Below are 15,409 nucleotides of genomic sequence, written 5' to 3' on the forward strand. Positions count from 1 at the left end.
GTAGCTAATGTCAGGATTTATACAATCAGCATGCCAAATATCCCATGCTTTATTATTATTATTATTATTATTATTATTATTATTTTAAGCTGGCCTTTTTTGATTCTCTTCAAGTTATCATATGAAAATGTGGGTTGGGCATAAAATTGGGATTGTCCAGTCTGTTCCCAGGCCACACACTGGTGGGCATGATCCTGCTGTCACTGTGTACCACATCTGCAGGGAAATGCACATCTCTTGGCGCACTGTCTAATGGCTTGCAAGTTAAAGCACCTACTGTATTTTACCTTTGTATAAAGCGTAGTTTTCTGCTCCAAGGAGAAAATTCTAAAACTGAGGTACAGTTTGTACTCCATATTTGCCTTTCCTGCTGCTTGCATCCTCGTACTCCTACAGGGAGTAAAACAGCAAGAGCTTAACAGGAGGTGGAGGAGCTGAGGAAACAGGTACCTAAAAATGATAATTCGTTTTTTGGAGGGGAAACGTACACAAAACCGCACCTCCTGCAGGAAAACATAACAGTTATTAGTTCCTCTGAAAAAATGATAAAGAAAAAGGAAGAGTCTTTCTTCTCTTACTTGAAATCTGCATCCCTTTGCTTCGCTTACTGGAGATCTGCATCCCTTTGCAGCCAGCTGGCTCTCAGTGCAGCCCTTGGCAATTAAAACCTTGGGAAGTCAAACACAACAGCATGGAAGTGAGCCTTTTGTTTTCCTGCTTTGTCATTCTTGTCTTGTGTTTCATCCTAAGAAGATTTCTCAGGCTACAGGGGAACCATGGGCCCAGTGAAGCATCTTGGCACTGACCTGGAGCAGACCTCCAAGCACTCTTGTTTTCCAATGCTGATGTTTTTCTCATGGAGAGAAGACCCAGTCCTCATTTCCTTTTTCCGTTTGACTTTCTACTTTCCGAAAGTCAAGGTGAGTCCCCTGAATTTCCCCTCCTCTCAGTCTTCAGCATGTCAGTGGCCTCTTGTCCTTAAAGCCACCACAAAATGAATGGCACTCAAGATGGGCATGATTTTAGATTTACTAGAAATGTGACGCTCCTGGGCAGAAACGAGACTGTAAACAGGGGCAGCAAGAGAGAATTTACAGAAATTATCCCAGCCACAGGACAACTATGCACTCAGTCACAGTGTTGGATGCATTATGGATACACATATAGCATCCAGAGACTCTCATTAGCAGTAATTTGGTGGCTTTTGCTCTTCTTCCTTTACCTTTGTCATACAACTTCCCCCGTACTCAATTTCTGTGTTAACCTTTCTGACAGTGGTCCAGCACACAGACACCAATCTGTATCACTCCCCTACACACACCCCCATTTCCACACATCTTCCTCTCTCCATAGGAGAAGCACTTTCTCCATCACACTTTTTGCTCCAAGACCTTTGCAAAAGGCCTTCAGCTCTGGGGGATAACAATTCCAGGAGGGCTGCAAGTACAACCCAACACCCACACCACTTTATCCTTCTAATAAACCTTTCACTGCATTTGACACAATACAGGTCTTGTCTAACCATGAAAGCTTTCTTGCTTATCAGGAGAATTTTTAATCAACTAGAAGGGAAAACATGGCCTGACATTTTATTGCTTCCTTGTACTTTGATTTTAGATGTTTTGGTTTCTTCCAATTTGTACTCTTGCTAATCTCCTTAGTCAGGGATTGGTGGAAAGCCTCAAGTTTTCCATGCCCAGCAGCTTCTCTCAGATCATTTGGAGGCAGGGCAGGCAGAGAAGCATGGGGGAAACAGGGAGGCTTTTGCTGGGGTGGGAGAAGAAGGCACCAGGCATCAAACTCTCCACTCACTGCAGGTTCTGGGACAGGGATTTGTCCTGGCCACAACTACAAAACAACAAACAACGTCTGTGGGGAAGGGTCATAAGAAGTTCAGTTTTCCTCTATTAAAACCATCTGGCGCCTATAAAAAAAATTCAACTGGTTGGTTGGGATGGTTGGTAGTACCTCCTCCCTGCTCAGCTCTTCATGGCACTTCTTGGGAATGTGGTGGCACCAGAGGTGTCACAGTGAGGGACAGGGCTGCCAGGGGAACAGGGGACTTGGCAGACACACTCCCCACTTTGCATCCCTCCTGCTGTGAAGAAGGTGCCCCAGAACACACCTCATTTCACTTCTTATCTGAGCCAAACTCCTTTATGAGGCGTCTGTCCCCTCAGGAACACTGTCTCCTGCCAGAGCGCTCTCAGTGAGCCTGTGAGAGGGCTGAGCTTTCTGTGCAAAATAAAACATCCCTGTGAGGCCAGCGTGGGACCCAGCAAAGGGTTTCTCCAGGTCAGAGTCACCAGTGGGTCCCCCTCCAGCATCAATAACGAGAGGCATCGCCAAACCTGCAGGAGATGGGAACCTTTATTAAAATAATAAAAAAAGAAGGCCTAAACCTCTCCTTTGTTTTCAACAGAAATAAAAGGAGGGGAAGAAAAAACAAAAAAAAAAAAAAAAGAAAGAAGAAAAAAGAGAGGAGAGGAGAGGAGTGCTTACAGCCAGTTCCCCAGCCTGTAACACAAAACCACGCTGTGCTGGGAAACCTTACACCGTGCGGCATCCAGCTCATGTACTCCTGCTCCGCTCACCGCCTCCCGGATGCTTCCTCAAGCCCAAACTGCCCTTGAGAGAAGCCAAGCCTCAGCCTCTGCTGAAAAGCCTCTTTGTTTGGATTCCCTTTCCAAATCAGCGTATCCTGAGATTGAACTCCCTTCCACCCCTCTGCAGGGCTTTTTAATGTTCAGATGCCTTTGGCAGCAGTCAGATTTGCCAGCAGGTTTGCGGTCCCGTAATAGCGTTCAACCCTCGGTGCTGGGGCACGTACAGTGCTAGGAACTTTCTTCATGATAAAGGAGAGAAGGGAAGGGAAGGAAAAGTATTGCAGAATTACTTCAAACGATCCTTTAATCATGAATTTTGAACAGAGGAGCTAAGTTCTCCTTAATTAAACAATAGCTTTAATCAGCCTTCAGTAGCTGACATTACTCAGAGGGTGGTGAGGCACTGAACCCAGAGAAGTTGGGATGCCCCATCCCTGGAATTGTTCAAGTCCAGGTTGGACAGGGCTTGGAGCAACCTGGTCTAGTGGAAGGTGTCCCTGCCCATGGCAGGGGGGTTTGGAATGAGATGGACTTTAAGGCGTCTTCCCACCCAAACCATTCTAGGGTTTTATGACATTAAGACACACCAGTGAGATGGTCGTTTTTTCATATCTGGAATAATTGAAAGAAAACTAGAAAAGGCATCAAAGAAACCCAGGCACAGGGTCTAGACAGCACATGCATCATGAGAGGGTTTGACTCCAAGTACCACCATGAGCTTTCCATGCAACCTCAAATCCATCACTCACTGAGGTCCTCAAGATGGACCTCAAGTCCACCACTCATTGTACACAGAAGTTAAATGCATTTTCTTGCACTGCCCACTGTCTCTGCAAGCTCAGGGCACAAGAGTGCTACATCCATACAGCCCCTGGCATGCAACAGGGTCTCCTGTCTCCTTTGGGGTTTGCAAGCACCCCAAAATCCTGCATTCCCACAAAAGGCAAGAGATACGGTACTCCCAAGGCAGGACTTCTGCTCTAGCACAGACTCAGCTGAGACCCACAAACATTACCAAAGCAATGATTTCAGTTATTACTCAGAAGAAATACAGCAGATCTTGCAGCAAGGGAGTGCAATGGGAACATCAGCCCAGTGCCTCACACTAAAGGGAAAGTCAACCCTTTTCTTCAAAAACAGCCTCAGGCCCAGGACTTGAAGCAATTTCATGGGGAGAAAGTTGTTTTTCACTGGCAGATAGCTTTTTAATCGACCTCAGAGTTACATCTTTCTCTGTAAACGCAAAATGCTGAGCATTTAAGCAGGTGGATTTTCAGACTGTGGACACAAAACCAACCTGCTGCAGACAATTTTAGCAAGAGCAAAGGCAAAGTACCTGTTGTTATATCCACAATCCAGATATATCCCAAAATGTATCCCACTTTTCTGGTTGTTTTAAACATGCTGCATACCTGGATTCTGCGGTAGCTCTGAGAGTTTTACACACTGGAAAACCTCTTTGTGCAAATGTACATGGTGATTTATCAAAACAGGCTTTCTCCAAAATGCTGTCTGGCTTTTCTATGGCTTTTGCATTTGACAGAGATTCATACCAGCTCAGTCAGAAAAATAAATGCCACAAAACTTCTCCTTTAAGGAAAAAAAAAACCAAAGCACCCAACCCTCACAGCCCAATGCTTTAGAAATGCTTCCACATGCTAATCAGCCTCCTATTCAGTTCCAGACTGAATAGGACTTCAACAATGACAAAGAAATACGCTGAACCTATCCCACATTTCATCCCCTTCACTCAAAATGTTGCTGTTACCTTGGTTTTCAGCTGCTTTGTGGGAGCTGCAGCAGAATGACAGCTGCATGCTAAAGCTGCAGGGATGGTCAAGAAATGAGGAGTGCTGGATGAAAAAATATCCGGCCCAGATTATGTGGGGGGAAAAAAGAAATTATTTGAGGAGATAGTAACCAATGCTTCAAATTTTTATAAGAATTAATAAGAAAAAAGAAAATTACAAAACCCCCCTTGAGGCCTCTACTGAAAGCACATCCTCTTGTGATCAGGCAACAAAGGGAATCTTTTTTTTAACCTAGCAAGTATGAGCAGGATAAAGCCCCCTCCAAGCCCTTCCTTTGAGAATTACCCATTTGTGTTGTATTATCAAGTGGCAGATGCCTTTAGTGCACCTTTTCCTCTGTATCCTTAACCTGAAAAACTTCAGCTCTTATCTGAGAAAGGACAAGCCAGCTCCCGCTGCAACGGGTGAATCCAAGATTTTTTCCCTTTTCTGCAGAACACGGAAGCACAGGAACAGAGCCACCTGGGGAACTTTTTGCAGGAATTAGGGTGGGAAGCTCCAGGACAGGTGCACACATTTCCTAGGGACATGCTTCAGCCCAAGCCCTGGCAGCCACAGACTCCTCCACAGTAGTGCATTGCTGAGGATCTGATTTCAAAAGATACTTTGGAAGGCTGGTGATGGCCCAGCAGGACTGAAATTGAAGCACTGAAATTTGCAGTTTTAATAGGGAATTCAGCGAAGAATTAGAGGTTCCTCAGTAGCTCCAAAAGCCCCACTGGGCACCAGGGTGCATCTGTACTGGAAACACTGCCTTCAAAGTGTGCCCTCCCCGGGCTCCAGCGCCCTGCCCACGCATGGAGGTGATGCTCCTTCATGCTCCCTGTCTCCTTAGATTAGAAACTCCCAGAGGCACAAACCTCTCTGTGACGTGCCTGGGCAGGACCAAGGGCAGCAAGGCTCACATCCTGGCACAGGGATCCTCTGGGGCTTCAACCCAGCAGTCAAACAGAGAATCAGCTCCCCAAAAAGCAAGGGCCATCTGATCAGTGATCAAAGAGCTGCTTCACAAACCTGCTAGCACCAAACTGATTCACAGCTATCAACTTCAAAGGAGTTTTGCTGCCTGCCATCAGCTCAGCAGCCATCCAAAATTACACTGTGAGCATCAATCAGAACATAAATGTACCCAGTAGTCACTGAGCAGACCTGCTTATCAGCATTTTGCCACGCTATTTTCAACTTTCCCTTTGGAAACTAACACTTTAAAGAGTGGTGGGCTTTGAAGAAAAGCCTTGGAAGGGCTCAAAATACTTGGGATGTGCAATTGATTTCCTGCCACTGTGCTGCTACAAAGACCAGAGCAAAGACCTCACTGTCAACATCAGTGAGAATGATAACCAGGGCTGGGCTGGCTATTCATTCCAGCCAGCCTCAGACTGAACCTTGCAGCCAGGCTTAAAGGCAGGCCCATCACACCACCTCAAATCAGAGGTCGTAACATGCTGAGCATCAGGATGATAGGAAGCCCAGACCCATTTGGCACACTGGCTTTCAAATTCAGTGGCTGGACACTTGGAGGCATATGATGATGTCTCAGCTTCTGTAAGCACATGCTGAATTAACAGCAATGTAAGTAATATCTATCTGCAGGGCCTGTCTCCAGCACATGCATGATCAGTCACAGGGGCACTGCTGTAAAAACTTTCAGAAATGGCTGGCATTCTCATTAATTTACAGCAAAAGCAGGTGAAAGCTTTTTGCAGAATGATTGCAGGATGCCATGCAGCTCTTTGTTCCCTTTGTGCTGACACTGCTGGAAGAAGTGAGATCTCTGAGGGAGCATCATTTGTTTCAGGAGGGATGGCTGCCCAAAACCACTAACCAGTAACTTTCACTTTTCTGTTTAAAGCCATGGAAGGAAGAACCACACTGTTCTCAGCTCTGCCAACCAGTAAAGGTGATGCAGCTCTAAGAGGTGCAGCTGCCATCTGCAAACTCACAAAGCAGTAAGGACACCTCCATGGCACAGCTACCTTGGTGTTCAGGGTAAGGTCTGAGTGAGCCCAGCAATGCCAATCCAGCCTTAATTTGCTGTGTCTCCCAGGCATCATAGTCTGAAACCCACTGGTATGTTTTATCAGAAAGGCTGGAGGCATCTCCCAAGCTTCTCTGTGCTATGATCAACATACTTTCATGTTTTTCTGAGCAAGGGATGAAAATCTTCGGGAAAGTACTAGAGGATTATGAACACTCTCCACTGACTCAGTGCCACCATCACTGTCAGACCAACTGTGGTTTCATTTGGGCTTTGGCTGTCAACCCCAGCCAAGTTCTGATGGAGAGCACCATATGCTCAGATAAAACAAGCTCATATATGAATGCAATCTGCAGGCAAGGAACATCCAAGGCTGGAACAGGAACACACAGCATAAAGAGCACAGGCATTTTCAGAGTATCAGAAGCTCTGGAGTTAAATTACATGTTCTGCTTATAACATTTACTTGATGCAGAGAGTCTGTTTTCAACCCTCTGTCTTCAAAACATCCAACACATGTGAAAAACAAGCCCACTTACGTGACTGACTCGAAAGGATGGAGTCCATAGGAATTTCTGATACTTAGAAACCTGCGAGAACAAACCTAATTTTCAAGCTCATCCATACATTCTCTTGGTAACAAACTTATGCTTAAGACAAGTTTTCTAACTGTTTGCACCAAAAGCTGTATGAAGACACTTCAAATTCCCCAGTTTTGATGATGTTCTGCCTTCTCAGGTCCAACTCGAGGAGCAGCTTCTGCTGATCCTGAGCCCACTGTTGTAACTAAGCCATTGCGTGCAGCTAAAAGGCAAGAAGGGATTCTTGAGCATAACTTCCCAACAGCTGCTCCAACACAATCCTGGGCACAGACATCTGATCCACATGAAGAAGCTTTCCACCTGCTAAAATTGTGGAGCAGGTAGTGCCTCTCCAAGGTAGATGTCATGGGAGAAGGAGAAACGGAGACGGGGTAGCTTTGAAAGGGATACGAATGCCCTTCTGAGAAAGAGGTCACGTTGATCCACGAAGAGATGTGACAGACAGGGCAGCCTCTTCCCAACTTTTGGCAAGATGCACCCATCTGAGGTATCTGCAAAGGCAAATGGAAAGCTGGGAACAGGCAGGACCTCCAGGCATGTTAAAAAGGGTGGAAGCATAAAAGTGTATTCAGAACACTGATTTCAGATATTATAAATACAAAATAAACCTTGTATTTTTTAATTCACCTCTTCTGTTGAGGCCTTATAATTTTAATTTGTTTTTTTTTTTTAAATACGAAACCTGACCTATCAACAGAACCCAACACAACTGCAGAACCCAAGGCCCTAAGATAGAACAAAAAGGAAGAAAGAAAAAAAGTAAGTATATGACAGCACTCGTACCAGGCCCAAGATGTCATCCTGCTGTGCAGGAGGGAAAGCTGCATCCAGGGAGGGGGTTTCCCTGCTGCCCCCATGCCGGGACACAGCCCCCCAGGATGCCCAGGGAAGCCGCTGTTCCCAGCACTGGCTGTGTGGATGCTGGGATAGGAGGGTTTGAAGGCTGCTGCCTTTCCCTTCAACAGACAGCCCTTGTTCGAGGCGCAGGCAGACTGGGCGACCACAACGGTCCCTTCTGGATTGCTACGGATGAAGTGGGAGTATTGTATGAATGGAACAGAGAGGATGGAGTCTGCTCTGCCAGAGTGAGCCACGGAGCAGAGCTGGGGCTTCCCCTCCCCTCCTCTTTTAAGTAATTTCAGATAGAGATGGAGACATACAAACACACCTTTGCTACCTCAGATGCAGGCACTGAAGAGGAGCCCTGGTTTGCAAGACGGTGCCCATGTGAGGGTTCCCCAGCTGTGGTATGCAAACCATTTTTGGGCGGTACATGGAGGCACAAGCATCTGGAGATACACCGTCAGCCTGTATCTAGACAAACAAAGTCAGACCAAAGCAGCCTAAGAAAGGCATGCATATTAAATTGAGATTTAAAGGGTATAAAAATAATCCGTTTGATCTGGGAGCGATGTTTATATTATTTTCTGTGCTCACTACAAACAGACAATTAAAAAATGTCATCTGCTGTAATTGTGATCCCATCTCCTGCTTGTCTCAGCAGCAGGTACACAGGATTCAAAGCACTTCTGGCCATGAAGCAGTTGCACGTAATTCTGCTTTTCCTGGAGACACATCTTCAGGCTTGCCAAATTCCACCGACTCAGGAAAGACAGCACATTTATACCCCTAAGGACTCAGTCTGCCATAGGTACAGCATTTCCTTGTTCTGCAATTAACACCTCAAGTATAACTGTCACTAATCTCTTTTTGATAAGTTCGTTGGTTTTTTGGTGGTTTATGGTTTTTTTTTGGTTTTGTTTTCACAAAGCAAATCAAAGAAAGTGGATTTTAAACACCTCCAAAGTATTTCTCTTGTCTTTACTTCCAGTTATCTTTGACTCCTTTGGTCTTTCAAGAGAGGCACAAAACTACAGATGAGTATTGCACTTAGATGCTGACTGTTGCTTTAATAAGAAGCTTTCCAAGGCTCAAAAAAAGCTCCTTTACTCCCAAATTATGGTGGAATCCAACTGCACAACCCCATGCCAAGACGCCACTTCTGCCAACCTGCCATTGCCAAAGCACTTCCAGACCAGCCATCCCTGCTGCCTCGCAAGGAGCTCATGGCCACCAAGAGATCCTACAGATATTAAATGATACATAAATATCAACGACCAAACCCCATCTAGGGATGCCCAAAACACGATGACGACTCTCCACCCACACAGCTTCTTGCATGTGGTATGGACTCAGTCCTCCCCAACACAGAGAAGACACATCATGGAGAAGGCAACACCAAGGGGTTGGGACTGTCCAGCTGGTTTAGTACAGTCAGATCTTGTTGTCCCTTGCTGAAAATCAGAAATCATTGACTCAGCAGTTTCTTCAGGTGTATAGAAAGATGTTACCTACACAACAAGAGAGTGCTGCACAGCAGGGTAGTCTCAAAAATAAAAACAACAACCCCAACCCAAACAAAGCAAAGTTGCTTAGCTCATCAAATCCAGCTTTACAGCATCCAAATAACTCTAACCTCACCCCTCATCTTTAATTCCTCCCACTCCTTACACTTAAATGACAATCCCAGGCCTGTTTGCACCAATTTTTGCGATGAAGCGACAGAGCCCATGGCAGAGCTCAAATTCTTTTTGTTCTGAAAGCTGGAGGATGACACAGTTTTCTACACAGAAGAGGAAAGCTAAGAGTAATCTAAACTGTTAGCCCAAATTATAAGATTATATCCCCACTTACATAAACATGTCAAGGTCCAGTTAGTGTAAATATTTACTTTCAAAGTTCATTTTAGCATCAAGTTTGTTACAGAAGAGATGCCAAATTTGTGAGAAAGCTGCAGAGATATTAAGGTTGTAAGAGGTCTATCCATCTGTTGCTTCAAAAACCTCCCCAAGGCAGTAAAACTTGTGTTGTACAGATTAACTGGGATTGACAGAAGAGAGAAAATTAAATTAGAGGCAGAAAATAAGAAGGGCAGTAAATTATGTGCAGTTTACATCCCACCAGCCTGAAACATATGCTCACATAAAGCCAAATTCCACAAGCCTCAGAAGCAGGTATGCCAGATGAAATCCCTCTATTTTATGGCACAAGCAAGACTTTTTGGAAGCTGTTCTACCTGCAAGCTGCACAAATACAAGCTACTGAAGACCCTCATCTGCCCTATCGCCCTTGCTGACACAGCCTTTCCCTCTTCCGAGATTAAACGCTTGACTTAGCACCCATCAGCAGAGCACAGGTGGCTGCTCAGAGTTTGTTGAGCACAAGGAGTCTCTGCCAAGGGAAAAAAGCAGGTCTGAGAGGAATAAATTTAACCCTAGATGCTACATCTGTGGGACCGGGCTACCAAACATCCCACCTTAAGGGATGGGCAGAAGGCTTTCCCCCACCTGGCCCACATCTCCTGCATCAGGAGGAGATTGGTGGCTGGTTGCAGAAGCTCCATGCTGTGCTGCATCTGGGCAGCAAAACCCCATGGTACTGGGGAAAACCCCATGGGACCTGCCCCAGCCAAAGTCACCCCAGTTCCTTTCCCCTCTGTAACAACTCCATGCTCCAGGAAGGAGCTGGAAGGAACTCCTCGCAAAGGGACAGGCTGTGATTGGGCTGAGGATGATCAGATGAAGGTGGAGTGAGGTCCTCCCATCATGCCTCTTGTTTTGCTGCTCAGTTCCCCACAGATCTACAATGTGAAGACACCAACCGGCTCAGTGGGGGCAGCTTCAGACCCGCCCAGCTTTTCAATCACATTTTCAGATGTGTCACAGTGACCAGTAAGAGAGGGACAGGGCAGCAGGGACTCTTCCACACCACCAAGCTTGCCTGTGGCCCTAACAATTTCAGGAAGCATCTTCTAATTCTCTAAATAGAGCCCTCCCGAGAGGAGGAAGCAGATGGAGAAAGTTATTTTCCCCCCTCGGATGACCTGCTTTATTAATAAATGCACACTCAGTTCTTTTCTGCCTTTTTTACTGAGTTAAGCGCGGATGCGGAATTTCTGGGAAGTTCACAGGGTTGGTGATGAAACCTCTTGTTCATGCAAGAAACCAAGGATTTCTGAGTGCCAAGTGCACTCATTAGAAGAGTGGGTTGGTTATTCAATAAAACCCAGCTCTCTGCCAACTCAACTCAAGTTGGAAATGCAGGAGAAATTGGGGGTCTGGTTCAGTGCATCTTCATCCAACTTATTCCACCAGCAGTGCTCTTCTGGCAATGGCTCCATGACTCTGCTCCCCAAGATCCTCAAGGAAAGAAGATAAAAATCTTCCTCCTATGCATTTACTATCAAGATAACCATTGTAGTACTTTTAGATGAAAGACAAAAGTGGATCTTTCTAACAACTCTCACCAAATTAAAGCTGAAGGAAGCTCCTGATAGCTCTGCTTTACTAATTCAGACTTTCTTAGATGTTTATGATAATTGTCTTCTGGGTAATTTGTTTAAATTTGTGTGTAAACAAAGGGTTTGTACACATCTACAGCCTCACAAAGAGTGTGTCATTTCTGAAAGACATTTCAGCCATAGTTCATTCTTTTCATTTTCCCCTCGGAGAAAACCAATTCAGGCCAAAATTATGGCAGTACCTGCTGTAGAAGCCAATGCAGCGTCACAGGCCTCTGCAAATCAAATGACCACTTTTAATATTTCCTAAAGTGGTCCTCAAATGAGAAAAAGCCTTCTGTTTTCCTGCTTCTGTGAATGTCTTCGGGCAGCCACTCAAGAGGCGTAACTCAGTTTAACTGCACTGGAGGCCATTGGCCTTGTGCCTACACGCACAAGAGAAGACCTCTGCTCAGTCCCTCCACCTTATAAGAAGTTATTTCACCCAATTGTGCTTCCCATTATCTTACATAGGACTCTTTTTTTTGTTTGTTTGTTTTTAACTGAACATGTAGATACCCATTAATCTGTACCTGTCCAGCTTTCTCCAACAGGAAGGATTCAGCTAGGGCACCTCTTTTTCGACTTTACAAGTGTTTCTTTCCTTCTTTTTTTTTTTTTTTTACAAGCTCAGAAAGGGAGAAAATTGGAATCAAGTGCTTGGAAACTATAAGCTCATAGTCTTCCCTAGCAAAAGGCAGAGAGAAGAGCAAGCCAAACCTCCTGTGAGTGGGGCAGCTGCTTTCACAGCAACTCATGCCCAGTCATCCACCAGCAGGTCCAATACTACTGGTCTGGGTGTATTTGAAAAGCCCATCCCCAAACACGCATCATGGGCTATCCATCCCCAAACACACATCATGGGCTATCCATCCCATAATCACTTTCCTTACCATGTCCCACCCATGCTCTTCACCTGCCAGTGATCTAAACCAGTGATCTAAGCTGTCGAATTCGTGCTCTTACTTTTAAATGCTCCTCACTCTAAAAAACCCCAAAACCAACAACAGAATAACAACAAAAAACCCCAACAAAAAACCACCAAAAACCCTTAACAAGCCAACTCTGGTGTTTACTTTCCCATTTCCACCTGCAGTAACCTGAAACAAAGCAACAATCACAGTTTTGCTGTATCACATTATTCCCTGCTAACAATGCCTTCCAGTGATGCTTGATAAGTCCTGTTTACCCAAACTATCACAAGTAGAATAACACATGTCAACTAACTGCTTTTTCATTTAGGACCCTTAGTCTAGAGAAGGGGAAGCAAAACCCTTTTCCCATTCAAATAGCACCTACTCATGCCAGGAATGCCTCAAGTTAAGAAAACTTGCGTAAATAAAAGTTTAAAAGTTCTGACTCCTAGGAGTTGTTTTACCAGGAATCCAAACCTTCTGTTTAAATAGGTGAGATAAATCAAGCTAGTTATGTTTCTACTTATATTAGTTTCATATATGGGATATCAAGTATTTTTATTTTTTCCAGATCCGAGGAGATGAAGCTTTCTGCACTGGCCTCTATTCTTGTGGGAATATAAAGAGAAAACCATGCCTCTCTTCTTAATGTATTAGTGCCTCGTAATATACACCAGATGATCAATAAACTACATAAAAATTAAATCAAACTGACAGTCTTTAAAAAATGGGCTCTAAGCAGAAACAATTGTTTTAAAGACTGTGGTGTCTGGAGTATTAAACTCACGTGCTGTTGTGTTATTAATCTCTTTGTTGGAAGCCAGTTGATTTCCCCTGCCTGTGTCTGTCAATTAAATATTCAGCATCGCAGCCACAATGGAAGGGGTAATGTTTTGGAATGCAAAAAGTTTTTGGAGACACACTGTTGACAGTTTCCTTCCATGCCAAAGCAGCTCCAAAAGCCATAGCAGCTCCAAAAGCCATAGCAGGCAGGCGAACCCAGACCTCTGCCAGTGGCTGCGAGATGCATGAGAGCACTTCAAACTTTTAAAGGAATGAGTTTAGCGAGATGTGCCAGAGGGGCGAGGGAAGAAAGAGAGAAGCGCTGGTAAACCCGACACCCGAGCGGCACACAGTTAACTGGAGCGGCAAGAGTTTCTGTTTTTCATGATTAACCAAAACACGGGTCACCGCGGGCTGGGCGGTGGAGCAGCCGTAGAGCACTGCCTCCACCTGGAGCTGGCCCCGGCGCCACCGAGGTGCCGCCGACCCTGCCCCGGGGTGCGGGGCCCGGCGCGGGCGGACCCCCGGGGTCGCATCCCCGAGCCCACAGTGCCCCCTGCGCACCGCCAGCGCCTGGCCGGGCTGCTCCCCCACCCTCCAGCGCCGCTCCGGGCGCGGCAGCGTGGGGAGCGACACATAAATAAAACCATATCCATAATACTCAGCAGATCGGGGTGCGGGGCTGCTGTGCCCGGCAGACACCCTGCTGTCCCCCGCGCCTCCCGGTCCGGCCCGGCCGCTCCTCCCGATCGCTCCCCGGCCCGGCTCTCCCGGCGGCCCCGCTCTGCTTTTGTTTGGGAAGCAGAGCGGCCGAGGCACGGCCGAGCTCTGCCCGCCCGCCGCCGCCAAACTTTCCCAAAAGTTTTTCCCGGTGGTGGGGGACGGGCTGGGGGTGCCGGGAGCGGGGAAGAAGGGTCGCGGAGCTCCCCCCACCCCAGTTGCTCACCCATGACGAGGCAGAGGCAGTCGAGGCAGATGAGCAGGGCTTTCTTGCTGCTGCTCTTGGCCGGGTTGTTGTTGAGCGCCGGGCTGCCCCCATTCTTGCTCTCCGGCGGGATCGCCTTATCGTACTTGTAGCTCTGCATTATCGGGGGCGAGCGCCCGGGGCGAGCCGTGCCGAGCCGAGCCGGGCCGTGCCGGGCCGCAGGGAGCCGCTCCGAGCCGGGCCGTGCCGCGCCGAGCCGAAGCCGCGCCGCCGGGGCTCGCACGCCGTGCGCCGGGGAGGTGCTGCCCGCGCCGCCGGAGCCGCTCCCGGCCTCTCCGGTGGGGCACGGGAGGCGAGAGGCAGGCGGGTCTTCCAAAGGGGGGAGAAAAATTCAGAGCAGCAAAACAGCGAAACAAAACCAAACCAAGCCCAAAACCACCAGCAAAGGGGGCGAAAGGGGGAGCGAGGGGAGAAGTTTGCGGGTGTCCCAAGGCGGTGGAAAAAGTCCTGGAGGAAAAGCCGAGGGGAAGGATTTAAAAAAAAAAAATAAGAAAAAAATGTGTGTATATATGTTATGTATATGTATGTATCAAGGTCTCAGTCCGCGGGGAAGGAGGTGCGGGGCGAGGAGCCCGGCGATGCTGCCCCGGGGGCAGGTGGGCTCCGCGCTGGGCTCCGCTGCGCTGCGCTGGGGGCTCCCGCCGCGCCCGCCCCGGCCGCTCTGGGAGCCACCGGCTCGGTCCTGCACTTTTATTTCGCGAGGCCCTTTCCACCCCTCAGGAAAAAAAAAAAAAAAAAAAAAAAAAAAAGAAAGAAAAAAAAAAGAAGAAGAAGCAGGAGGGGTGGAAATCAGTCACTTCGCTTCGGATGGGATATCCAAGTAAGCACAGCCCCTTTCCTGCATCTGACATTTTACATAGATAATTAACTCCACATTTTTTTCCTGAGGGAAGTTAAAAAAAAAAAAAAAAAAAAAAAAGAGTTAGGAACTAAAGTTTCTCGCAGACCAGAAGGAGGGAGGGAGCCTCTAGCGTTCATACAGGATTGCAGGGCGGGAAAGAAAACAACCAGCCGATCCAAGGCTGGAGGACTCCTGAAAGGTGGGAACGCTGTGAAGAGCAGAAAACTAGCAACAAATAGCTTTAAACACTTTTCTTCTGTTTTTATTCCCTGCCCTCTAGCTCTGTTCCATGTGCTGAGACAGGGCCTTCTGCAGGGGGCATGGTGTGTGTGGTTCCCATTGACCCTGGCAGATCCCACCGGGGCAACCCTGGGCTCAGGGCTGAAGGACAGTTTGTCTGTGCCACCCCACCAGGTACCACCACTAAACCGTAGCAAGCACCACCTTCACCACCTTCATCAAATGAGTGTAACGAGAGAGTTGGGAGTTGGGTGAGGGACTATTATGTTGGTTAATCACTCCTTGGGTCTAATTAAAAATCACCAAGGAA

At 47.0% G+C, this 15,409-nt stretch overlaps 1 protein-coding gene across 1 annotated transcript in view; it reads right to left on the minus strand.

The window, feature by feature from the left end:
* Positions 1–14,712, minus strand: part of PLPP3 (phospholipid phosphatase 3) — a 45,001-nt gene extending 30,289 nt beyond the window's left edge. Inside the window, exon 1 of the mRNA XM_050306654.1 lies at positions 13,980–14,712. Within this exon, the coding sequence (XP_050162611.1) occupies positions 13,980–14,118 (139 nt within the window). The 5' untranslated portion in view covers positions 14,119–14,712. The remainder of the gene's footprint in view (positions 1–13,979) is intronic.
* Positions 14,713–15,409: the final 697 nt, after the last annotated feature.

The sequence above is a fragment of the Myiozetetes cayanensis genome, unplaced genomic scaffold (genome assembly GCF_022539395.1).
Source record: "Myiozetetes cayanensis isolate MyiCay16 unplaced genomic scaffold, myiCay2020 scf12, whole genome shotgun sequence".
In the NCBI taxonomy this organism is placed as follows: domain Eukaryota; kingdom Metazoa; phylum Chordata; class Aves; order Passeriformes; family Tyrannidae; genus Myiozetetes; species Myiozetetes cayanensis.